The sequence below is a fragment of the Platalea leucorodia genome, assembly GCF_965183815.1.
Source record: "Platalea leucorodia genome assembly, chromosome: 22".
NCBI classification, from domain to species: domain Eukaryota; kingdom Metazoa; phylum Chordata; class Aves; order Pelecaniformes; family Threskiornithidae; genus Platalea; species Platalea leucorodia.
Window position 1 is genome coordinate 3,875,037 of NC_138844.1, and position 24,810 is coordinate 3,899,846.

The following is a 24,810-nucleotide window of genomic DNA, read 5'->3' on the forward strand; positions in this document are numbered from 1 at the left end:
TTAAAAGGAGATATTCTTGGAAATATTACAAAGTCACTCATCTCTTGCAGAAATACTTCCACATCGTAAACACATTCTTTCTGGGTTAACAGATTATCCTGCGCATAGGCAACAGTGCATTAGTCATCACTAGAGCAGACACAGGCAACAAGGTCTGTACGAGCCATTTTGGCCAGATTTGCACTCAGTTCCAGTAGCATCTGTTCAGCTTAGGACAGAAAGTTCTCCTCAACCCTAAACACGAGTCTTCCTCTCTAAAACACCCATTGGTTCTAATAACCATATATATAAAGACTAAAATTGAAGGATGCCCCAATCCTAGCAGCACCAGGTTGCCCGTGATCCCATTTAAAGTTGTTGTTCGGTGTGGTAGCTTTTCAAAGCATTTTTATACCTGGCCGTTGTTACTTCCATCTCTCCTGACACACTGCTTTCTGCCTCCGCAGCAGACAGTGGAGTCTTTTATCTGGGTCAGACCCTGCAGGGTCTTAAGGTTTTAGCTGTTGTCCTACTTGATTCGTATCAAGCTTACAGTGACTCTGACAATATTTCAGTGTTTTGTCCCATTAGTCTACAGGCACAACAGACTGCAGCATTGCTAATTAGGAGATTAGAAATGGGGAGGAAGGAATGTTTGTACTATAAGGCACTCATAACAAAGACCCTTTTCCCAGTCTTCAGCTAATTCCTCCCTAATCTGGGAGGAAAAGCTGCTGATATTCTCCCCAGTGTTTTGGAAACTTGCCCTGGGGGGGTCAGCCCTTTCCCAGTGACATGAACAATGTTGTTAATCCAGCACTGATGACCCTGACCCATGCCAGCAGCCACTCCCAGAGCTGCTGGATGCACTACTCTTCCCAAATTCAGTTAAACTACAGACTGGAGCAAGGCTGGAGCTGAAGAGACACAAGGTATCTCTGTCTTTGAAGGAAAAGACAATTAAATTAGAGAAATTCCTCCTATTGAATCAGAAACTGGTTGACTCTAGGCAATGCATCCCCAACCCACCATCATTTTCAGGCTCCGATGCTAGCGATAGCAAGCCATGCCAATGCCCTGCAGCACATGTGCGAAGCTTCCCGCTGGCTTATTAGGTAGTGAACAACGAGAAATGTGTTATGAGCTTTAGCTCCAATGGAAAAAGCTACATCAACAATTTCTTCATGAACCCCGCGCAGCAAAGAGCACGCTCTCTCTGCCGCAAACCAGAGCAGCGTTTCCAGGCTAATGGAAGCAGCCAAGCCAGCTTTTGGGATGAGGCACTGGGGTGAAAAGCAGAGCTTTCCCCAGGCCAGGCCCCGGCCAGCCAGAGCTGAGGTACAACACCGTGGGTTTTAACGCGTGTCCTGCTGCCCCAGCTTCTTAACACAATTCAGTGCAAAACCTGCATTTGGCCCCTGAGCAGGGCCCCTAGTGACATCCCTCTGACCCGCAGTAAAGGTGGAAAATAGCTCTTGGAGAAAGAAAAGGTCTAGGAGCTGCTCTGCTGGCAGAGATGCTCGTGCATTGGGTGGTGAACTCACACCTTCACCCAAGACAGCTAAGACTGAGAGTGCGGCATGAACGCAGCAGCTCCAGGGTCCGACTGCCCTCCCAGCCTAGCGACACACGCTGTTAGCTGCACCCAAGAGCCAGGCCTCCACACACACAGGCAGCTCCCGCAGAACACCCCAAATACAGCCATCGTGTTGGACCACCCAGGGACACACCGTCCAGAACTGGGATCGGAGCAGGATGCTTTTAAGAGCATCGGACGTGCCCTGTAGTGGGCAAAGGTCCAGCTAGCTGCACACCTTGCCTCCAACAGCAGTCAGTAGTGGATATTTAAGGGAAAAGTACAAGAAACAGGACCAACATGGGGCCTTTTCCATGGTTAGATTTGCCATCTCACTTGCCTTTTTCCTCCTCCCCCCTCTTTAGGAAAGCCAGTACAAAGAGTTATTGGACCGGATAGCGGACACATGCAAACCAGATAGCACGTGTCTTGCCGAACAAGCTGCAGCGTGCGCCGGGTTAGCCCCACTCCAACGTGCCGGAACAACGTCCATCCGGTCTTCGTCTTCTCTGGGAAGGTGCCAGGTGTGAGTTAAGGTGCCCACCCCACAGATCCAAGGAAATCAAAACAAAAACAGGTGAACAAAGCATGACTGGGGACACGCCAGCACCATGCAAGGGACGCAAAACCGAAGCATAAGGGTCTGGCAAGTATGCCAGGACATCCAGGATTAACTAAAGGGGGAAGGAGGGGGAGGGAGAAGCAGCAGTGCTTTGTAGGTCAGTTCACAGCAAAGGTCCAGGCCATTTCCCAAGCAGCAGGATTCGAGAGGTGGCAGCAAGCTGAAGTACTGGTTCAGGCAGCCTTGTCGTGAGCAAGCCACTGGCAACGTGAGCTCAGGGCAGGCAAACGCTGCACACACCTTTTAGGAGAGGGACGCGACTGACGCCTTTATCTGCAACATCGGCACAAGGTTTCTTCTTGCGCATCCGGCGTTCTCCTGCATCTGCCACAGCCTTTTCCAAAGGAGCATCTTTGTCTTCCACGTCATCTTTTAACTCAACGGGGAGTTTGGCTGTTTCTAGCAAGGGTCCAGAATCTTCTCCCTCCCTGGGCTCCACTTCTTTTTGGGAGAGGATTTCAGAAGGCTCTGATGGGGTGACATCTGTGTCTTCTTCCCCCCTCAATGGCTGTCTCCTCTCCTCTTGGTCCTCTCTTGCTTTACGTGATTCAGTTTCAACAAGAAGTGCCTCTCTTGGTATGTCTCTGAGGACATCTTTGGACTTGTTTTCTTCAAAGGCGCATTCTTCAAGAGCTGCCTTGGCTGTTGCTGGACACAAGTCCATTTCAGGTCCTGGTGAAACATGCTGTCCCACCCGGGAAAGCAAATCCTGTTCAGAAGTTTCATCAATATCACGGTCCTCATCTCTCTCCCGTCCACTGGCATCTTCTTTTAATGGAGCTCTGGGATATAGAGGAGATGGCCCATCTTTAATATGGGAGTCATCTGTGCCACCTGCTCCTGCCAACCCCTCGGGGCGCACATCACGACCTAGCTCTGTTCCCAGCGCTGGATCCACACCAATGCCTTCTCTGCCTCGATGATCCCACAACTCACTGCTGTCTTCAGATGCTCTGGAGTCTTGGTACATATCCAGGGGTAGTGGGATGGTGACCTCGATTCTGGTGGGAGCTGCTGTTGTAGCCTTCATTTCATGTGACAGAAGAGGCTGCTGAAGAACCCCAGCTACCTGCTTTGTGGGCTGGCTTTCTCTTTTTATTGCATCTCCCACACGCTCCTGAGGGCCAGGCTGTAGCTTTGGAGAGCTTGGCTCCCCTGGAGTTGAAGACGCAGGGTATGAAGCATGGGCAAACAATTAGCACAGGCATGTCAAATACGTAGTCAGTGATGTAATGCTGAAGAGAGACTAAGGATTTCTACTATCAATCTAGAGGAGAAAAGCAAGTCCCACACTGCTGCATTGAATAGACAACTCACTTCTACAGTGGCTTTTGTCTTTATAGAAACTCTGATCCCCATGGGAATCAGGAACAGTGACAGCCACAGCACGTGGGAGACCAGACTCCTCCCTGGACCCGCTCTCAGAGGTGGCTGGGGCATCCAGCCGCCACCATCTGCCACGCCCGCGCTCTATGAGCTGGTTTAGCTACAGAGGTTTTCAGAAGCCAAGAACACACCCATTTGCTAATCTAACACCACCACTGGACCATCAGTTTGCTGGTCAGTGACCACCTCTTCTTGCCTCAAGAGCCTGAACAAAAGAGGCCAGACACCCTCCCCTCCTTCACAGGTTTACAAAACCCCTACAGTCCTCTCCTCCCTTGCAGGAGATGTTCATGCAGACATGGCACCAGTTACACCCTCTCAGAGCTCAAACCATCTCTGCTATGTTCTCCAGATCATTTCTATTGCTAATGAGCTTCGGGAAGGGCACTCCTATGTCTCCTCTCTTACTGCTGTGTATTTCAACAGCCACTGGAGCAGACAGACTCGGTGGAAAGGACTATAAGTAAAAATGCGGCTGTAGTCACACGGCCACAGCAATTTTGGACTGTGCACCCACTCGGGCTAATCAGAGCTCCAGCGCTGCTGCCACCACTTGGGCAGAGTAGAAAGTGTGGCATTTACAAACCCAAACTTAAGGTCACAGAGACACAGATCTCTTTTTGGGGGGGTAGAAGGCAGAATTCTGTTCTGTCGCTGATCTCATGCATGACGCAGACCTTTACAATTTCACTCAACAATTGCTGCATTAAGCCGTATATTCTAGTTGAGCTGGAGCTTTTCTGTTAGAAATTCATTCAACTGAAGCAAAGATGCACTGAGCAATGGAGAATTCACCCTGAACATATGTAAACTGTTTTAAAGTCAACTGCCCTAAGAAGAACGTGCATCTTACATTATGAATTTGTCCAGCTTCAAATACTCTTTGGTCTTTTTGAGCACTGATCAGGTAAACTAAAGAGCCTAGATCAGAGCACTTCAGTACTGAGATGTCGATTGTTGCTTTGTTAGATTAACAAACAAGATTAAACAAGAAAAGAAGAAGTCAAGACTGACTCGGTCTTTTATCAATGTTCTCCCCATTTTAAGAGAATATAATGGTTAAGAGAAACTACCACACAAAGACCTCTGAAATTGTCGTTTAAAAGAAATCTTAAATTGGCATCTATCGGCAGGTAATATTTGAAATGTGACATGAAGAAACACTGTTTATAACTACAGGGATTTGAAGGATGTTTATGCAGTAGCCAGCAGACCGTCCTGGCTCATTTCTTCCACAAAACGAACAGCATGACCATTAACGACCGCCGGTGCAGAGATGTGGACAGTCAGTTCATTAGCCGTACTTCCATACTCCAGGACATGTCGGGAGTTCTGAGGGAAACGTGCAGCACAAGGTCAAGAGCTGGCGGAATGCCAGCACGGCACAAACTGTGAATCAGAAGACACTTCTCCATCTGAGACTCCAAAAGCATTTTAACATGCTCCATCTTCACTGCAAAGATCATTTTTTGAAATCCCACAACACGAAAAATGAAGGTAGCTAGTAAGGAGATATCCAAGACTGTGTGTGTATGGATAATCACATTTTCCTCCGAATCAAAGAGAACCATTAAAAGGAAGCAGCACATTATATTACAAGTCCGCTTTCAGAGAAGTAACCATTTACATAAGAACCTAGAAATGTCGTGTATAGGTTATATCAGAGCTCCAGCTAGCTGTATGTCCCCGTATCCGACAGCTGAAAGATCCCAGGACAGTACAGAAAGGTCTTATTAAAAATCTGGTGAGAAACAGCAGCTAGAACCAGACTGAACAGGGCAGACAGAAGTGAGAACTTCACCCCCCTCCTGCCAACACTCTCGATTTCTTTCTTGTAGTGGCGCCACTGCTTTAAATACAGAAGAGTTGCTAGTCCAAGAACCACTGGACAGGCAAGCAAAGGTTTTATTTTAATTGCAGGGAGCAGACTGCACTTAACTGTGCTCATCCGTGTGTGGAAAGCAAAGATGACCTGAATTCTGCCCTGAGCTGAGAAGGCAAAGACCTATTTACTTCTTTAAAAGACATGGATGTCTGTAAATGCACTAATGCAACCATGAGGAGGAAAGATGCTGCCCAAGCAACTGGAGGAATTTGTTATGTCTACTGCACAGGAAACTACCTTACAAAATGGGGTTTAACTAAGATTTTTAAACAGCACACCATGGTGTATTAGTGCCAGCAAGACAGCAATATCAAAGCGAGTTTGAAGCCCTAAGTCTGCCTCATTGGGCACAGAATTAAGCTAGCACTGGGTGCTTTGGGAAAGTCCCATCCTGAAGTTTTCCATCAAGTCTGAACTGAGCAGAGTCAAGAGAGGCTTCCCAGATAGCCAAGAGGTCCCTGGATAATTTCTTGGCTCATCTGAGCAGACGCACTGTTAACGCTCTAAAAACGCTCACTGCCCACTGTGCCTGGCCTTGTCAGTCACCTTCCCTAAGACTGGGATGAGAAAAAACCACCCTTAATGTTAAAGTCAGGGCATCGGTGAGTAGGTTTGAGGCATGTTTTATGTTAGAAAGAGACACAGTAATTAACAATTCGCTTATTTCACGTGTGACACGCAGGGCCCAAAACTGACTCTGTTCAATGCTGAGCAGTTCCTCCCGGCTAACTGCACCACCCCGGCTCTGTTTATTACCTTTTCTAGCCCATTTGCAACTGGACAAACAAGCACCAGGGCTTCAGCCATCTGAGAGAGAAATTTGGCGCATGAAAAGCTGCAGTTCCCCAAAATGAGTATGTTGGAACATTCAAAGCATGTATGACCCTCCCCTGTCAGGAACAGGGAGAGCTGCACAACTGCTCGTACAGTGCAGAGCATCCGCATTACGGAAGAAAATTCCCAAGCCACTAGCAACCAGCCGCACATGTGGGCAGCGATAACTGGACCCCAGTGACAGACGATTCACTAACCTTGAGCTGCATCTCCTGCGGCGTGGTCCTCCAGGTTGGGAGTGGCTCCTACGCCTGCCTCTTCAGCTGGTCCCAGTTCAGAGAAAGAAGGGGAAAAACATGATCAAAACAAGAATTAAGTTTAAGCGTAGGTCTGGAAAATTTATTTACCTCCTTGCTGATTCTGCCCATCAGCACTCTACTATGAGCAGGGCAGTACCAGAAAGGCAATCAACCCACACCGACGATGGACCTAGGTAGGTCTATTCAGCCTGTGCTGTACCAGACTGGAGGAGTGTTTCAGCAACTTGCACATCCTGGGTGGCAGGTTAGTACAAGCTCCTTCAGGCAGAGGTGCAGAAAACAGGCTGTTAAGGAGCAGGGAAACTTGTGGATTTATACCCCCTCTTCTACCCCCACCTACTGTTTATGTTGCCAACAGCACTCACGTGAATGTCTAACTCTTACCTGAGCCCTACCATCTTGGTGTCTGCTACCTAGCTTACTGTAACGAACTCTGCCAAGGCTATTTGACACCAGTAAATCCGAGTCTGATATAAACCTGACACATCAGGAATACTGGTACATTAGAGAGGCACAATTTTCTTCACAGCAATGATGGTTTGTCTCTATCATAATTTTTTCAACTTATTATATGACTACTTTCAAACCAGCTTAATCAATTATATTTGTACGTCACAGTTCTACAGTCAAACTAGGACCTTCTCTGTTTTCCCCATTTTTTTCCAAAGAGTGCAGGACACACTGCTTCTTCCTGGCTCCCTGGTACAGTCAGATGTTGAACCAGAGACTGAGCATCCTTGCTAGCAGGCGAGCCACTCTGCGTGTCAGCCCAGGGCTCCACCAGCAGCCTGGGGACTGGATGCAGAACAGACAATTTGGCCACCGAAGGGAGTGTGCTGTGGGCTTGTTTCGGTGTTCGGGCATTGGCAGAAGCCCATTTCCACCCACCACCTTTCTCGGGTCCTGCCTGATGCTTCCAGGAAAAGCCAGTGGCTACTGCACAGAGGACACATACCCATTTTTCACATACAGAACTGACTCTCCCAGGAGCTCCTGCACTCTTGTACACGCACAGCACTGCTGCAGCTCACTCCCTTCTTACTCTGCCTCTGAAAGATCCCCATCCCTCCCTGGAAAACCAGGCCCAGGTGCAGTGATTCCCCACAGAGCATTCAGGCTGCATTAGCCACTTCACTTCCTCTGCATTATCCTTAAAACACGCCAGCAGCCAGAGAACTGCTGCAGTGGCCTGGTTTTCACCTGCCGCTTCAAAGACAACCGCATGGGCTGGGCTGAGCGAGAGCACCAGTGAGACAAGCAGCAAGGTCCTGCGGTGACCGCCTCGCCTCGCCAGCAAAGCAGGGCTGCTGGCAGAGGGGCAGAGATGACCAGGATCTGCAGGTAAGCGCTTAGCCTGGAGATGGGAGGCAAAGCCACCACAGAGACACCAGATAGAAAGACTGTCAGATGCGGAGCTGAGAAAGAGAGAAGAAAGGCCGCAAGTTTCCCCCAGGATGGGGAAGGCAAGAGGACAATTGCAAGATAGGAATTATTTCTGCAGGCCGTGGAGAAGAAAGAAGCACGCATCAGGAGCAAAGCATGCCTGCGAGAGGTTTTGCAGTGTTATTTTTAAGCACTAACCAGTCCAGCTCTCTGCTCTGTCTGCATCAAGAGATGAAACTGCACCTTGGTCTCCCTCACCTGTGGTTCCTTCTGGGATCTCCCCGTGCTGTTCGACACCACCCTGATCCTCGTGGTCTCCTTCCTCCACTAAAGGTGCTGTGGCATCTGAAAAACAACGCAGCTTTCACATAGCCGTTGAGTGGCAAAATCCTGTGGAGGCCAGGACACGCCTGAAGGACTTTTTGCTCAGAAAAGCACCCGACTCCCTCCCTTGAGCCAGTGCTTGTGGAGGGAGACAACCGAGCATGACATAGCAAAGCCAGTATCGCAGGGACACCATGAGCTGTCCCCTCTGCCACACAAACCACGCATCTCCAGCGTATTCCTTATGCAGCTGAAGGCTTTACCATAAACACTCTCTGAAAACGCATAGCTGAAGACAGCCACTGGTGCCTGATCTGCATGCGCAGCAATGCTATCTGCATGGGGACATCACTGGTCTGGAGCAGGAAAGAACAGCTCCCATCAGATACCTTCATAAACCACCTGAGCACTGCGACTGCGTCGCACTCTGGGCAGCTCTGAGACAGGCAGATACCTGGTTCTATCTACCAGAGGGATGTCTGCTCGTCACGACAATCCCGATCCAACTGGGAAGAGGGACAATAGCTATCCCCTTCTGCACCAGCCGGGTTTTACGTACTGATTTCTTGAGCCACATCCACAGGAACAGAGCCACTTCACAATCAGTCGGCCCATTCCTCCAGCGGGACAGGGCTGGAACTGGCCACCGTCTCTGTCCACCTTTCTTCTAGATAAATTTTGCAAACTAATGCCTTTACCTGAATTCTCCAAGAGGCGGATACTTGAGATTAAAGCAGCCAGAGGAACACAAAAGGTGCAGTTAACTAAAACAGCGAACAAGTCTCTAGACCACTTCGGAATTAGATTCTTTCTACAAACACGGCATTCAGATAACACTCTGGAGCAGCACAGGCATGTCCCGAGTCCTACCAATATGACCTTTACATCAGCACAAAGTTTTGTTTTATGGATAGACTCTGCCCCTCTCATCATTCCAGCATGAAGCATGCTGTACATGTAAATACATGTACGTGCTGAACATGTAAATACAGAGGGGGCAAAAAAAAAAAGCCATGAGGTACAGCCAACTCTGAAAGGGAACGCAGCGACCAGGACGTGCTGTCAGTAGCTTGGGGGAGCACAGTGATGCAGCTCTGGCCCTGGGAACACACAACATGGGATTGCTCCCGGCTGTGCTGAGCTAACGGGACCTTGCAGTCACTGTGTAAAAAGTCTTCAGGAAACAAACGGCGAGCAACTTCCTGAGCTATAATAAACACTTCACCTTCTCTTGCCTTCCAACCCAGTCTCCACCTTTAAAGCTCATTATCTCATTCTGCAGAGTGGCAAACATCACTTGTGATGAGACTAACGAAGAGCATTTGTCCAAGAGTGCAGACACTGTCCTGAGAAACCCCACCAGAACACGGCACTGCGAGCCTTTCGGCAAGGTTTACCACGACCCCATCCATCATGGTTTCAAAGCAGTAAGTCAAAGAGCTCCCACCTTCCGTAGTTGGGGTGCTCTTAGCGTCAGATGTTTCAGAAACAGGCTCATCCGATCCATCATCGACTGGTATCTGAAGGGGATAGCCTGGAAAACATTCAAATACTTAAAACAAGTCCTTGGCTACAAATTATGGCCTGCGCGTTACAAACTCCGATTGCCCAGATCCACAGCAGCAAAAAAACTGTAATTGAAGAGTATAAAACACCTGAACTAATAAGCAAGCAAAGCGTGAAAATGCCAACCAAAAGCACCAGTGTCATCACCAAAAGGAACAAGCAGAAACTCATCAGCAAAAGAAAAGCCCAGTGAACCGGACAGCTAGAAACAGCAAAGCATGGCACAAGCAGGAAAGGAGATCTTAGCAACGTAAGCAGAAAAGATGTACAACTTCTGAGTCACTGTCGTCCTCTCTGCCATTTCTGGAGCCATTAGCCTCCCTCCCAGAGCAGGCTGCTGAACGCTTCCGTGATGCGTTAGTTCTAATAACTGCAAACCGGCAAGTCTTTGTAAAGGGCTTGGGGTAGCACATAACATACTGTGCGAAGACTTGGTTGCAAAAGTCATCTTTTGGAAGAGCAGGGCAAGAGGCACAAGCCTCCTCTCTGCAAGGAGTCTGGACAAATAAAATAATGACAACTGGAGAAAATGGCTTTGAAAAGAAGATTCGAACTAGCACAAGCAAAATGCCTGGGAACCTGTGATGTGCAAAGCTGAGGCTACAAGCTGAGAGGAGCTATCAGACTGAAATGCATTACAGAACCCGGGATGAATGGATGCTATGGATTCTCTCCAGGACAGAGGCAATCCATTTATCTGGTGCAAGGTGTCTCCAAAGCACCTCAAGAAAAGAAAATTAAGATGATGTTTATATGGAGCATAGCCAGGAGTGAGTCCCACCAGGTTTGCTGGTCTTAGGTGGGTTTCCAAGCTCAATTGTGGAGCATGGTGGAATGAGAAAGGAAAGGCTTCTTGAGAAATGCAGGTCTGACATATGGGGCAAAAGACTCTTGCACGGCCACCGCTCCCAGAGCTCTCTGTTCAGTTCTCCCATCTCCCTGTGCAGGTGAGAAAAGCAGGCAGCAAGCAGCAGCCTTGAGCTGTGTCTCCAAATAAAAGCAGTGCTGTATTTTTATAGCGAACTAAGGAGTGAACACAGAAACACATATTTGCAAAGCTGCAGCAATAAGATCATCACTAGTCTGGATACTAGGGGTTGTTCTGCTCTCGCTGGGCAATGATACCAAAGAGCAGCGTTGTCCTACGACTACGAACATCAGAGCATCTTGTGGGCCACCCACTGTCCAGTGGCTGCAGCCAGCTGATCCACGGTAACCTTCCAGACGCACGTACCATCTCCTCCTGGCTGTCCCCAAGGACCCCTCGCACGCTGGCCCTGCTCTCCCCACTTAGGTCATTCTCTCAGCAGTGGGCAAGGCAGGTCCCTTACATCATCTCCTCCCGGAGGTGCTCACCTGATGGGATGTGCTTCTCCTGGCCAGCTGCATGATCCTCCATCATGGTGACGTCCTGGCGCTGCTCTGCCATCTCTCAGCAAAGTTACCTGAAGAGGAGAGTAAAACCAAACACCCATCAGGCAAAACCTGACACAACACGCCTTCATCTGGAGCCCAGATGGTGCGCTCCCATCTACTGCTACACGAGACAATTTTGGTTTGTCAGCCAACTTCCAGGAGCATTAAACATCCTATTGCAAGCAATCAGCCAGCAACAGCCACCCATCTTTTCAGCCACTATAAGAAGATATCTACTTTGTTCCCTTTTCCTGATGAGCCCTGAAATCACACCATTATGCTCAGGGAAGGTCACAGCTCAAGATACGTGTTACCTATTGGGTTTCACACCAGTGCTGAAATACTCCCTGGAGCATCTAACGCTAGTGCCTCCAAATCCACCAGGAGCATGTTTCGTCCACAGCCATCAAATGGAGGAGGACAGCGGGAAGGGAGCGCTAACCTGCCAAACTGGGATCTAAAAGGGCTGCCCCAGCCAGACACCACTCTTCGGCAGCGCCGCACCGAGCTCTCAGCACAGAAGGCCACAGCAATCCATGCTCAGAGGACAGAAAAAATTCACCTATGGGCATGAGCCGAAAGGAAAACACGGAATTTGCACAAAGGACATATAAAGGGGCAAATGTTCCTTGTGAACAAAGGGAAGGTCTAATTATTCCTGTTCAAGCAGAAGCATGTGCCGGTCACTGCATCCATTGCAATAAGGATATAGGTAACTTCTGCCCAGCTGCAACATCAGAATTCCACAGGTATTTAAGATAACCCAAGCAAAATGACGATCCTGGTGCACACAGGGCACTGCTCAGCCACCGTTTTGTCACAGCTGGTCACTGGGAGCAGCATGCTTAGTGCAGATGTGCTTCTGCTGCACGCTCCAAACTCTGCATTTGCCACTTTAATCAGTTTCTCAACAGAAGTGTCTGCCGGCGAGGTGTGACGCGGCTGCAGGAAGGGATACCTTCTACCCCTGTGGATACACCCAGCAGGGATACACAGCTATAACGATCTTAAAAGCAATCCAAAAGTGACATACAGAAATGGATTTGGACCAGGCACTCTTAGAAAAGAGGGCTGGCTTAGTTGTGTGTCTGAGAGAACAACACAACGGCTGCTTAACCCTGAATCCTTCTTGCGGTGCTAAGAAAGCCAACACCATGGTATAGAGCAAGGCACAGTAAATAGGTCGGGACACTGGAGTGGAAGTAGAAAGGTGCTAAAATTCAGAGTTATTTTTCTAACGTGCATTTACCTGCAAAAGGAAATGAAGTCATTCACAGTCGTCTCTGTGAAGCAGGGACCATGTTTCTCATTATTCTCCATGCTGGTTGGACAGACATTGCATTTAGTTGACCTCCTAATAGCTGATATAATTACAGCCGTTGGCAGTGATTAATAACTGGCTATTAGTGTAATCACACGTTTTCCATGACCGTCAGGAGTGAATGAATCCAGCAATGAAGCTCTCAGGTTACCACCAGCAAGGAAGCAAACTCATGTGGTTTTGTTTGCTGGCAATAAATTAACTGGATATACGGAACTACGCAAGAGCAACTCCAATGCTAGTAACCAGATCTCTCGCCCAGCTTTTTTTAAGCCTTAGCAAGATGACTATGCAATTTAATTTCTGCCTTAGACAGCTACAAAGCCATTTGACAGAACTGTACCAAGTAAGTCTGAAAACTTGCCCTGAAACGAAATCACCCATAAAAATGGAAGTATAAAATAGGAAAGAATTAAGTACCTGATTTTTGCCCCAAAAATGGTGGCCCCTAATTATTTGGACATATGGCTGCCCTCCTCCCAGAGCTCAAAGGATCATATTGATTATGTCCTGGTCTCATCTGGCCGCCGCTTGGTATTATTTATGGGTCTACTTAGCACTGAAATACTAAAATATAACGTTAACCTAGTGTACAGGCCACAAAAGCAACTTGGGCACGAACATGAGGATGAAATGACGCACAAATGTGCTGCTCGTGTGTGTGTTTGTGTGCGTGCACGTACAGAAGAGCGACCTCTCTGCCCCAAACACACACACGGCACCGGGTACAGTTTTCCCCACACACTGCCCTGTCTGTTGGTAGGAAAACGTGGATGGGAGAAGTAGTTCCCACTCCACTCACAACTGGTGGTCCCTAACAGTCCTCCCAGCCCAGCTCCGTTCACTAAACATCTACAGATATTAACAGCTTTGCTTCCCAACTGCAGACCCAGAGGCAAACCACTCACAACTCTGCTGTGCTGGATTTAAATGAGACTTACTGTTTCCTTATTCTGCCTCCTTTTCTCTCTTCCTCCCACCTGTTTTTTGGAGAAGAGCAATTAGCGTCTCCCCCAATCTCCCTGGAAAGATACGTTTAGTCCTTTCTTGCCTCTGGACAAGAATTTCCTGGGACACCATCCAGAGAGGACTCCTAGCTTGACAGCTAGTGAGCTCGCATACCCCGCCGGAGGCTCATCTGCTGGCTCCATGGACAGCATCCGACACAGTCAAAGATCTTCCACTTTTCCTCTGAATAGAGCATTTAGCATCTGTGCAACCCTGGCACAGCAGCAGCGAGCCGTGATTCAGCAAAGGCCGGTGGATCTGCTGGCGGGCACGCGGGGCCGCCTGGTCACAGGGCTGACTGTCGCCCTGCTTCCCGCTGACCTGCCAGTGCCGGGGCTTTTCAGCACAAAGAAGCGGCCGGGGGTTTTTCAGAGAAGCTGACAATCTTGCTATCTGTCTGAGTGTTGCAAGGAGGCCTTTAATGCTGTGCTGCTCACAGCCGGGCAGAGACAGCCCCTGTTCCCACTGCGCTCCACGCATGGCAGGATTCGGCCGTCTCAGAGCTAACGGACTTGAGACAGGCTCGGGAGGATGCAGCCATTAATTTTTCAGAGATGAGAGAAAGAGCTGCCTTTTCTGTTACAAGGAAAAAAGCACAACCAAAAGCCACAAAGATCCATCAAAAAAACACTCAATGGGACCCTGAGAGCACCTGAAATCTGGCTGCAGCTTACGAAACGCCCTGGATGCTCATTCATTTGGACACGGTGATTTGGGGGGCTGATGCATGCTTTGCTGTGGAGAGCAGAAGCACCTCGCAGCAGATCAAGCACAATGTCCTCCCACCGTGTCTGCAGCACGGCAGGCAGAGGAGCAGGGTCACTCTGTGCCTGAGCCGCTGTGTGCAGCAGCCCGTGGTGGAAAAGAACAAAAACTCCTCAAACTGGCACGAGCCAAGGGGCAGGGAGGGGGATCCAGCTCCCACATGGTTCCCACAGCATCGTGCTTTTAGCTGAAGAAATGCCCACTCAACAGATGCCTTTCTCACAAGCGCTGCCCCTCCCGTGCGGCTCGGGAAGCATTTCCTACAGCTTGCCCTCCAAGGCCTGGCAGGGCTGAGATTTCAACCCATTACAATAGGGCTGATGAAAGTTCATCAGCACCAGATAAGTAAATAAATAACATTAAGCGCACAAAGCAACTCAATGGGTAGGTCCGAGTGAGCCGCCACTACCATTATCTCTAAGCTGCAAAGCTCTCCCAGCAGAATTTGAAATACACAGGCCATATAATCATACAGTCCTATGCACCAGGAACGTCATCTATAAAGACATTTTATGCCTCTCCGATGGATGCTGAACTTCATTCTCTCCCTCTTTCATCCATTGCAGATGTCAGCTAAAAGCATTGCTCAGTCAAAACCGTACTGATGATACTGGTGACAGTTTTGGGACAGATCTGTCTGGTTGAAACCAAGAAGCAAAACTGAATTGCCTGTATGCAAAACCCTTCTTATTCTAGTTGGGAAAGTCTCAGCTTTGCTTCGGCTTTTCACTCAGGTGATAAATTCATATGAGTAAAGAGAATTTAAACCTTATTAAAACTGCGTGTTTTAGATTAGACTTTTTAAACAAAGACGGTCTGAAAATTGCACGTTTGAAAAACTACCTTGAATTTTGAAAAAAGTCTATAATGATAATCCTATTTGGTTTTCAAGCGGGGGAAGGGGAAACCCCTCTTGGGGAAAAACGTAACATTAAGGGGAAAAAATGTTCTAAAAAACTGTAAAACCAGCCCCACCTTGAAGCAATGGTTCAGTAATGAATAATTACAGCAAGGATAGCTGCGCAGAGATAAACTTCAGCAGCACCCTCTGCATGACAGATAAAGCACAAACCCCCCTAAGAATCTTATCCATTTCCAGCAGAACTATCCTTGTAAACTAGGGACACTATCTAAAAAGCAACAGCCTATCCCATAATTAACAGCTCCTCCAAACCTCACATTTTTCAAACCCGCAGCCCACCTTTCGAGAGCAGAGGCGTATCGAGCAGTCATTTTGAGCTGTGCAACAAGGCACACGAGGAGGCAAGGAGGGGGGCAAAGTTTTTGTTGCCAGGAGCAGGAGAAACAGGCTGATTTCTGGCAGCGCAGACTCAGCCCACCCGTACCTCTGGTGTTTGCTCTGTGCGTGCAACCTAGTTAGGGCCCGCAGCACAAATCCAGTTTGTCCGAGAGGTGAGTTTAACTGGTGGAAGCCCGGCCATCTCCTGCCACCAAATGCCATTGCTTTGCCACTCGCATCAGCGTTAAGATGAGACGCAGGCTGGCACACAGCATATTTCACTCCCAGGCTTGGAGATGCTTTCCCAATGATAAAGGATTACAGAACAGTGGCCTCCAAGCCTCCAGCTGGTTTGAGAGTTGATTATTGCCATCCCCACCCTCAGACCGGTGTAACCTGGAGAGGAGCAGATATTCCAATTGCTGTAACCGGGGTGGGCTGGGGGTGTGCGTGGATCCACGGGCGGAGCAGAGGGAGCGCAGGGTGGCTCATGGCATTCAGGCCACTGGGCGACTCTGGATGCGCTTCTCCACGACTCAGCCAGCTAAGCTCAATATTGCAGTAACCAGGAGCAACTCTCACAGCATCTGAACAGCATTTCACAGCTGAACCGGGCCCCAGAACAGTCCCTGCAGGCTTGTGCTGTACAAAACGTTGGCGGCTAAAAGCCAAAATAGCAATTTACACCCCAAAGAGCCCAAAGCAGGTAGGACCACATATCCAGTAAGGAAAAGCCTTAAGTGAAATGATGCAAACCTTTAACAGCCACTGACAGCACTGAAGTTTAGGTCAGGAAGTGAAAGCCATTACTCAGCTCATGGTCCACAAGACATTTAAAGATGAAAAAAATACAATTTTCCTTGTGGAGTTTGGCAAGGATACTGAAAGCAACATCACTCTTTGTGCAGAGACCTGACAGTAAAGCCTATCAGCTTTGCGTGATGGTTCCCACACTGCCTGCAAAACCACGCACCACCTTTTGTCCAACACCCACAAAGGTCTCCGTGCCAGCCCGCAGCCAGCCTGATTTCGCTTCGTTTGCAAGATGCACTGATCGTGAGTCGAGACACCAGCGCCACATCCCTGACGCTCTCCTGCATTCGTGCCCAGGAGAACTGAGCCAGAAATGAAAGCACTGCTCTTCTTCCACTGCATATTCTGCAAATTTATTTTCTGAATAGCTTGTTAGGCTTGAAGGCATCACTAAAATGGCTTGGTCTGGTCTGTCAGCAGAAGTAAAAGCTACTAGAGCACAGCTGGGGTGGCACTGTTTCGAGTAAAGCCAACTGCTCAACTCATGGCAACCTCCCGCCCCAGCACAACCCACACATGTGGAAACTGGTCCAAACGAAACAACTGCTGCATCCTTCTTCCAAGAGGAACTGTAACAACAGCTACAAATACTGTTTCATAAAGAGGGAAGGAGAACGGGGAAGGCCTATGCAAACCGGGATTGAAAAAGAAAATTAGATCAATAAATGAACGAAATACATGAAAAGTTCCCAGCTAGAACATGCTTAAGCCCTGTTTATAGGGCATAAACCAGCCCCAGGTGCTGGAAACCAATTTCTCCTGCCCGGTGACCGCTCTGTGCTGCAGACCACGAGGCCGCATGGTGTCACACAGCCCCATGCCCGGCCTGCAGCAGCAATTCCTGCAGAGCCAGCAAACAGGCACCCCGGACATCTTTCTGGAGCGCAGTCAGGACACATCGCCACCAGCACAAAGACCCAGCAGAGCCCTCATTCTGCTGCCGCTCAGGCTAACCACCGGCAAACCACGCACAAAGCCTCCAGCACTCTCCTCCTGGGAAGATTTAGATCCCAAATTAAATCAGGCAGCCCGAAGTTTTAATCCCTTGGCAAAGGTTTCTCCGCAATGAAAGGTAAATAAAACCAGGGCTGAAAACAACGTACCCTATTAAGAGTGGCCCAGTGGCGGAGGGGGAAGAAAGCAAATGCCGGGGACCACACAGCTGTGCTCCGGTGGCACTCAGCCTTGCGTAATCTGTGCCAGACGACATCATTAGCACTGTCACAAAGGAGCACGAAAACGCATCCCCGCAACCCTGCTGGTGCCAGGAGATGAGTGCTCCCACGATGCCCGTCCGAGGAAAGTGGGTCAGCAGCTGCACCCCACTCACCCGTGGGCCCAGCAACACGCAGGGCTACAACCGCAGCCCAAGGATCAACAGGACGCAATCCGACAGCCGCCGTTTCTGAACGGCCGCGGGATTATCCCCGATCGCAGAGGAAGAGGTAGAGTCTCGATCTGCAGCAATTCAAACTATGCAGCTCCAGGGATCACGAGTCTGGGAACTAATGGCTCGATTTACATACGCACAAATCCCAAAATAAACTAGGCGTTGGCAGATCTGTTTGCAGCTAGGTGCGGGGGGTTACTAGCCACACATCGGTAAGAAAACAGAGGCAAGAGACATTTCAGCAGAAGGTGAGCGTAATGCTTTGAGAGACACTGGCTGGATTTGCACACTGTGGTACTCATCACCGAGTCCAACCGCGCAGCTCCATCTTTCACACCAGCAACAAAATGTCCAAGCAATCACCCAGCTGATTTCCAGATACGGGCAGAGTAAAGCCTCGTGGCTATTGTGTCTTGTGCTTTGCCGCAGCAGTGTCTTCTTTCTCCGTTATTTAATCAGTAAGCATCCACTCTTGTTACTTGAAAATGAAAATTCAACAAACATGAGCTATCTAAGTGTTACCTCTGAAAGGTGATCAAACACAAACAGGGCTGGAAAAAAAGCATCATTCCATCTGAATTACTTAATTAAAATGGAGTGACAGCCCCGCGAAATAACATTAGCCTGAAAGGCTGTTCATAATTCATAAGCAACTTCCTTTTCATCTCCTTTGTGTACTTTTCCAAGTACTGTTTTTCCGAGAAGCTGACAGAGGAAGGAATATGGACGGTGATCTCATTAAGCGCAAGCACTGCCTAAGATGCAGTGAGCTGAGAAATTACATGGAGTTTCAAGTTATCGCGTCAAGAGGCTAGAAAAATTTCCTTCAGGTTCACAGACAAATGCCTTTTAGAACAACAGGAGGGAACTGCAAAAGATATAGTCTCCAAAATGCACCTTTCTTCATTTTTTTCACATTTTTTCCATGTTATGATTCAAGTGACTCCTTGGGACACCTTTCCCTGCAGGCAGGACACCTTCCATGCAGATGCGAGATGGGTTTGGGTTCACAGCAGAACAGCTTTGAGACACAGGAGCCTCCATCACAGCAAGGGCGGTCACATTGGCTTCATGCACACCCATTTGGGACCTGAAGGTTACTCAGACCAGGCATTTAACAACTCCCGCACCAGCTAATGACATTACCAAGTCGGGAAAGGAGACGGGGAAAAGGGAGAGTGGTAACACTGAGGGATAAGAAGCCCCAAGCAACGAGATGCCACACGATTCTGTACAAACAGCATCAAAAGGGAACAGAAAAGCTGGGTTCAAAGACACAAGAGCTGAGGGAGCCGTCAGTAAATAGCCCTTACAGATCTAACCTCTCCACAGCCAAGAGCTAACTGCTGGGGGTCACCAGCTGGCAAAGGTCTGCGGGGCACGCTCATGGCTAGAGAAAAGCCAAGGGATACTCACATGCTGACAAGTTCTTCAGTGTTGCTGAGAATTAAACTAACAGAATTTGCCATCCCAAATCAGCTTACGTCCAGTTCAGCAGCTGCCTCCAAGCAGGGTGGCAATTAGGAGACCAGATTATCCAGGCACACAACTCCAGCCCGTGGCCCGAGCTGCAAGAGTAGCTGGACTCAGGAGATGGGCAATGGTTTTATCTGCCTATCTCTTCTCTGCACCACAAATGTGACCTCTTCCAGGAACAGGAATGTGCTGGGAATCGCTTGAGGGAACACACGAGTGTTTTGCAATGTAGGAGTATTAACCCTAAATCTTGCATCAATTGCTATTGACAGAAGTACAAGGTGGTTTACCAAAGACATTGGTATTCCCATCTTCCCTGCAAGGGGAAGAGAGGTGAAAAGGCTTGTCACGGAGCAGGCTGGGGACAAACCAGAGTAGAAGCCAGGCTCCCACGGACACCACAACCGGCGTGCTCCCAGCTGCGCTGCCCCCCTTCAGGCAGGGCTCTCTGGAGCAGCACTTGAGTAGAGAAACCAGAGGAAGCTCCTGAGAGACGCTATGGGGACATAAGGGCAGCAAGGCTCCACTTCCACCTCACCCGAAACCCGAGCACCTCCCCGTCAACCCACAGCATCTACTGCCGCTATTAGTATCTTCCTTCCGTGGTTTTTTACCCCTTCTTACCTTTCTTTTTCGCTTTTTGTCTGGCTTATCTAAGCAAGTCAAAACCAGCCTTTTGCAACACTACTACAGCAGCCCTCCCGGCCGCAGCTTTCTCTGTGCCCTTACAGGAGGGCGTTTAAGGGCGACTGCTGCCCAGGGAGGTGTCGGCACTCCGGATCGCCCTCCTCATTCCATATTATGATGCAAAGATCAGGCTGTCTCTAAGTCCACTAACTTTAGCTAGATTAAAGCTCTGATCAGAAGGGCTTACACAGCAGCAAAAAAGGAAGCAACAGTAGTTTTAAAGCTTGCCCTATCTGTTCAGCAGGCTCTTCGTGAATAGAAGGAAGAGAAGCCTCTTTAGCAGGGATTTACTAGGCTACCTTCGGATTTCTTCCCAGCCCCCTGCTAGAGTATCTTGCAGTCATGCATTTCACAGAGCCGTGAGATGGTCTATGGGTGGATAAATTCTTCCTTCCCCAAAATCCTGCTTGCTTGGGAAGCCTTTAAGCAGTTGAACATGCAGAGCGGATCAAAGAGAAGGCAGGAGATCTTATTTACCAGCTAATTCTCTTTGACTCTTCCCATCCCAGGCTCAGCCCAACCCGCTGGAAATCAGAGCATCTTCCCTGCTGCTGCAGGTTTGAAGGCGGGCTCACCAGCATGCAGGCTTGTACCAGTCATTATTCACTTAACAGAAAATGGTGGAAGCCTAATATTTCCCCTGCGCTGCCTTTCAAAGGCTACGCTGCATGCCGAGATGTGGCTGAACTGCTTACACGTGACAGTACGGCCAAGTCCTCGGACAGCCTCACCGGCTGCTGGGAGGAGCTGCTCTCCCGGGCTGCCCGCTGCCACTGAAAAGAATCCAGCAGGGAAGGCAGCACAGCACCCAAGTCAGCGTGTTCTTAGCACGTTACCCTCCAGCAACAGCAGAAAAGTAATGCTAATGTGTGCCCGGATGGGGAGAGAGAAAAGAGGAAAGAAAAGTTCCCGAAAATGCCGCTGCAGGCTTAATGAATTAGGAGTTGACGGCACGACACCGTTCTGTCCCGTCAAAAGTCTCCTTCACCCTGGCTGGCAAATTATACTGTGAGGAGGAAGAAATTGCTTTCCTGAGGGATTGCACTGCCTGAAGAAAGAAAAACAGACATCCATCCCCACTAACTGACGGCCGCTGCACTCCTCCCTGTCGCTCGCGTGGAGCAATTACAAGGGATGTTCCCGTGATAAGCAGTCGAGGAAGGTCCCTTTCACACAGCAGTTGGTGGTAAAAGGAGCCTGGCAGGGCTCATCTGGTCTGCGGATGTTTGCAATCTACCACAAGCAGGACTCTTAGTGTGGCCAGCAGTTTCTCATGGTTATCACAATTTTCTTCATTAATATGAGGTCAGAAACAAACCGACAGGACTTATTTCATGCTCCAGTGGGTACCACAACACATCCCAGGGCCGGGAAAGGCTGACAGATACAGGATCACCCCCATTCTCCTGAACACAGCCAATTTGGGAGGGCACTGAGCACTGTCACACCCTTCTTGGGTTCCCAGGCAGAACTCCTGAAAGGCAATTCAGCCAGCAAAGAGCTGAAAAATAACCCAAAACTCACTCTTTATTAGCCAGCCAGACACCAAACACTCTCAAACCAACAGGAGGGTGAAAACACCCATGCTGGCTGACGAGGCAGTGTGGAGCCGAGCTCTCAGACGGGCGCCCACTCCACCTAGCAGGTGCGGGACGTCATCCACCGAAGCGCCAGATAAAGGCGTTTCTAGCAGGTTAGTGAACAGCGACTCCTTGAAAGCAGCTCTGCTGTTCATCTTCATGTGAGCTCTCCAGCACCGTCTCCATTTTACAATCTACTGCTTTGCAGCACAGCTGCGTGCTGTAGGACCCAGCAGAAACGACTGCCAGTGCGAGAACCAAAGCTCTGCTAATTTCCTTTCTCCGCAGGCTTTTGTAGTGGCACACGTACAACAGCATCCATTTGGTGCACCGGAGCCACGGGCTAGAGAAATGTCTGAAACATGGTGTGAACACGGGATAAAGTACAAGCCCTGAGCCATTTGCAGAGCAGACACACCATCGGCACACTCTGCATTGAAGAGTTTAAGTTAAACGTCCAGCATTTAAGTGCAAAAATTGCAGAGTCCATTGCAAGAAGAGAAACCCCCTGCAGTACTCAGCCGCCTTCCTGCCAGTCCCATGAATCTTTTCTTTCTTTGCTGCAGGAGACAACAGCCACCATCCACCTTTGCCGCAGTGCACAGAGCCAGGGCCCCCAGGGACACACAAGCAGGATTAGGCCTTCCTGCGCTGGGAAGGGCCACATCCTGCACTTTCCAGGAGCTGCTCAAGCCAGCTGGCCTCAGCGCAAGCAGCGAGCAGGCTGCACACCAGCTTCCTTCCCCTACCTCTCTATGTGCAAAGGCAGATGATGCTGCTGTGTCTGGTGCTAGGCTCAAAGGATGCTGACACTGAGAAGAAGAGATCAATGTGCAACCAGAAGCCTCATAAATTAAGAGAATTTAATGAGAAGGAAACTTCACTTACACCTGTAAACGGACTTGAAGATCTGGGTGCCTGCTATTGTCTTCCACCTCAACCAAGCTGGTAACGTGTGCATTCAGTGCAGCACCACAGGAAGGGCCCAAAATACGTGATGAAAAGAGTAGATACCTTGGCCTCAGAGCAACAATGTTTTGATTGTGGAGAGATCCAAAGAGTGAGGCCCCTACCTCAAAACTGAGCAGAGCAAGGCTGCAATTCAACAAGCCAGGCTCAGACCATACTGCTTGGTCCCACCCTTATTCCTTACACCACCAGCACTGCTCCGACACCCCACCGGGAGGTGGTTCAAGGCACTAAACCAGCACAAACTGAACGCCTCACAAGCAGAAGTTGTGTGTGACAGTAGTGCTAAGGGTCATCTCACCCCGGCTCTGGAGCACCAATGGAGCAGAGGGGGAAAGCATGGGAGGCCAGCGCTGCGGCAGTGCCAGCACCAGCCGCCATCCAGCTGCACCTCAAGCCCCTCCAGGTTTTGCCTCTGGCTTGAGAAAGATGCTGTCAAGACGCAAGGTATGTGTTTATTGCTTACTTTGATCTCAGCTGCTCCTCTTTCTTTGATTTCACAGTGCTGACAACATTTGCCGCACCCTGACAGAAGTTCTGTGAATATTCAATGCTGCCACAGTAATGAAGATATTAAACAGAAAAGATTCTTCATGCCACAGCTCTAGCCTACAAATGCGAGTGATCCTAGTCAGAGTGGATGGGACAGAACCAGGGAAGTGCTGTGGACGCTAACATTGCAAGAGATTTTCTCAGGGCAAGGAAAACATTCAACGTATCTTCTCGGATTGGGCCTTCATTTCTTAAGTTATTTTGAGCTGTTTCAACACATGGATAGAAATTAAAATGATGACAACAGCACCATCTGCTCCAACTACTGCCACACCACCGTGGCTGGCATCGCTCTTGCAGCGACAGAAAGCCTGTCCTAGGGAAGAAGCCAAGTCAGAGGAGTTTTCTTAGGGAGTGCTATTTTACTTCTACAGGTTCCAAGCGTGCAGAGCCCAGGGTGAGCATCTCAGACACACACACGCAGGAAGAGGCACTACCAGCTTGCCTGAAAAACCACAGCTTACCACTGCAGTAGGAATACACACTACGCACTCCTGTGACAAACCATCGCTGCAGAGTTTGCCCACAGTGCTTATTTCACCAAGCCGTTACTTTTAGCCACTTGATACCCAAACTGGGCACCAAATACCCTTTGGCCCCATAGCGTCCAGTTCCAGCACCCCAAAGACGACTGACAGCGCTGGGACGCAGCAGGTTGCCTTATCGGGACAGTCTCTCTATAAACACAGGGTAAGGAGAGAGTCATGCGTTCTTGACACACTGGTTTCTTACCCTAGAAAGAAACAAACATGCCAGATCTCGCAAGCTTTTGGGGCTTTAGAAGGACTTGTCCTCACCCCAGCAGTCGCTACGCAACAAGACAAGGCTCAGAGAAGGCAATTTTAGCTTCTGTCTAGCTTTTCTGCATTATTTTTGCTTTTCACGACTAAGAGACACTTCAGATGAGGTCAAAAGTCAGAATGTGTTTCCTGAATGTCTATTTTTTTTTAAAGGCCAAAAACCACAAACAATAGGACATTCGTCAAGCACTTCTGCCACGCTTACATCTCCCTTGTCATGTTATTGCATAACAGCAGAAAAAACACCGTTCCCTCAAAATGTTCACAACAGTATTTATTAAAAAGTAAAAGCAGCATTTTTTTATTAAATCTGTATCGGAAGGGGTAATAAGAAGATAAATGCAGAAAAAAAACCCTAATCTGGAGGAGCTCAAGAAAAAAAAAAAAAACATCAGGAGGAGAGGAGAGCCTAGGGATGAGTGCATCATTCAACTCCTGACAGAGAGGACTGGGACGCGCCCGCCAAGTCAGCGAGCGACGGGGAAACGGGTGGGCACACCAACAGGTTCACTCCTCTCTGCGCAGGGGAAGCTGCTGCCCCAGTCGCAGGGAGCGCAGTCCCCAACAGGCTGCTCGTGGGCTGCCGCAGTTCCACCAAGGGCACTGTTTTAGCTCCGAGGTTCGTACCCCATGCCACGAACAGCAAGTGAGAGGTGCAGTGGGAGACGGTAGTGTCTCCTGATACCCAGCACAAGTCAGCAGAATTTGAGAGCCAGAGCTCTTGCTTCTAAAACAAAAACCCAGAAGAAGCTGAATTTCTACCTTTATTTTTCGTAACAAGGGAGCACGGTTTGAACCATGCTGAGGCACAAGACAAACAAGGATTTTCAAGTAAGGATGAACAGCAAATAAAAACCTTTATACACAAAACACATCCCTACTGAGCACTCCGGTGTCTCTCTCCAGCTGGTCTTCGCCTGGTTTGGGCCACTCGGGATGACAATCAGGTAGCAATCCGTCTTGCCTTGATTCTAGTTT

General features: G+C 49.1%; 1 protein-coding gene across 14 annotated transcripts in view; it reads right to left on the reverse strand.

Moving 5' to 3' along the window:
* MAPT (microtubule associated protein tau) overlaps nt 1-24,810 on the reverse strand; it is a 63,337-nt gene that overhangs the window by 18,638 nt on the left and 19,889 nt on the right. For 11 of the 14 annotated variants that reach the window (XM_082331948.1, XM_082331950.1, XM_082331945.1 and 8 more), the window contains 5 exons: nt 11,172-11,260; nt 9,697-9,783; nt 8,184-8,270; nt 6,480-6,545; nt 2,418-3,332 (listed from right to left, as the gene is read on the reverse strand). In XM_082331948.1, the coding sequence (XP_082188074.1) occupies nt 2,418-3,332; nt 6,480-6,545; nt 8,184-8,270; nt 9,697-9,783; nt 11,172-11,244 (1,228 nt within the window). In that variant the 5' untranslated portion in view covers nt 11,245-11,260. The remainder of the gene's footprint in view (nt 1-2,417; nt 3,333-6,479; nt 6,546-8,183; nt 8,271-9,696; nt 9,784-11,171; nt 11,261-24,810) is intronic. The other 3 variants (XM_082331941.1, XM_082331943.1, XM_082331942.1) reach the window with 1 other exon arrangement.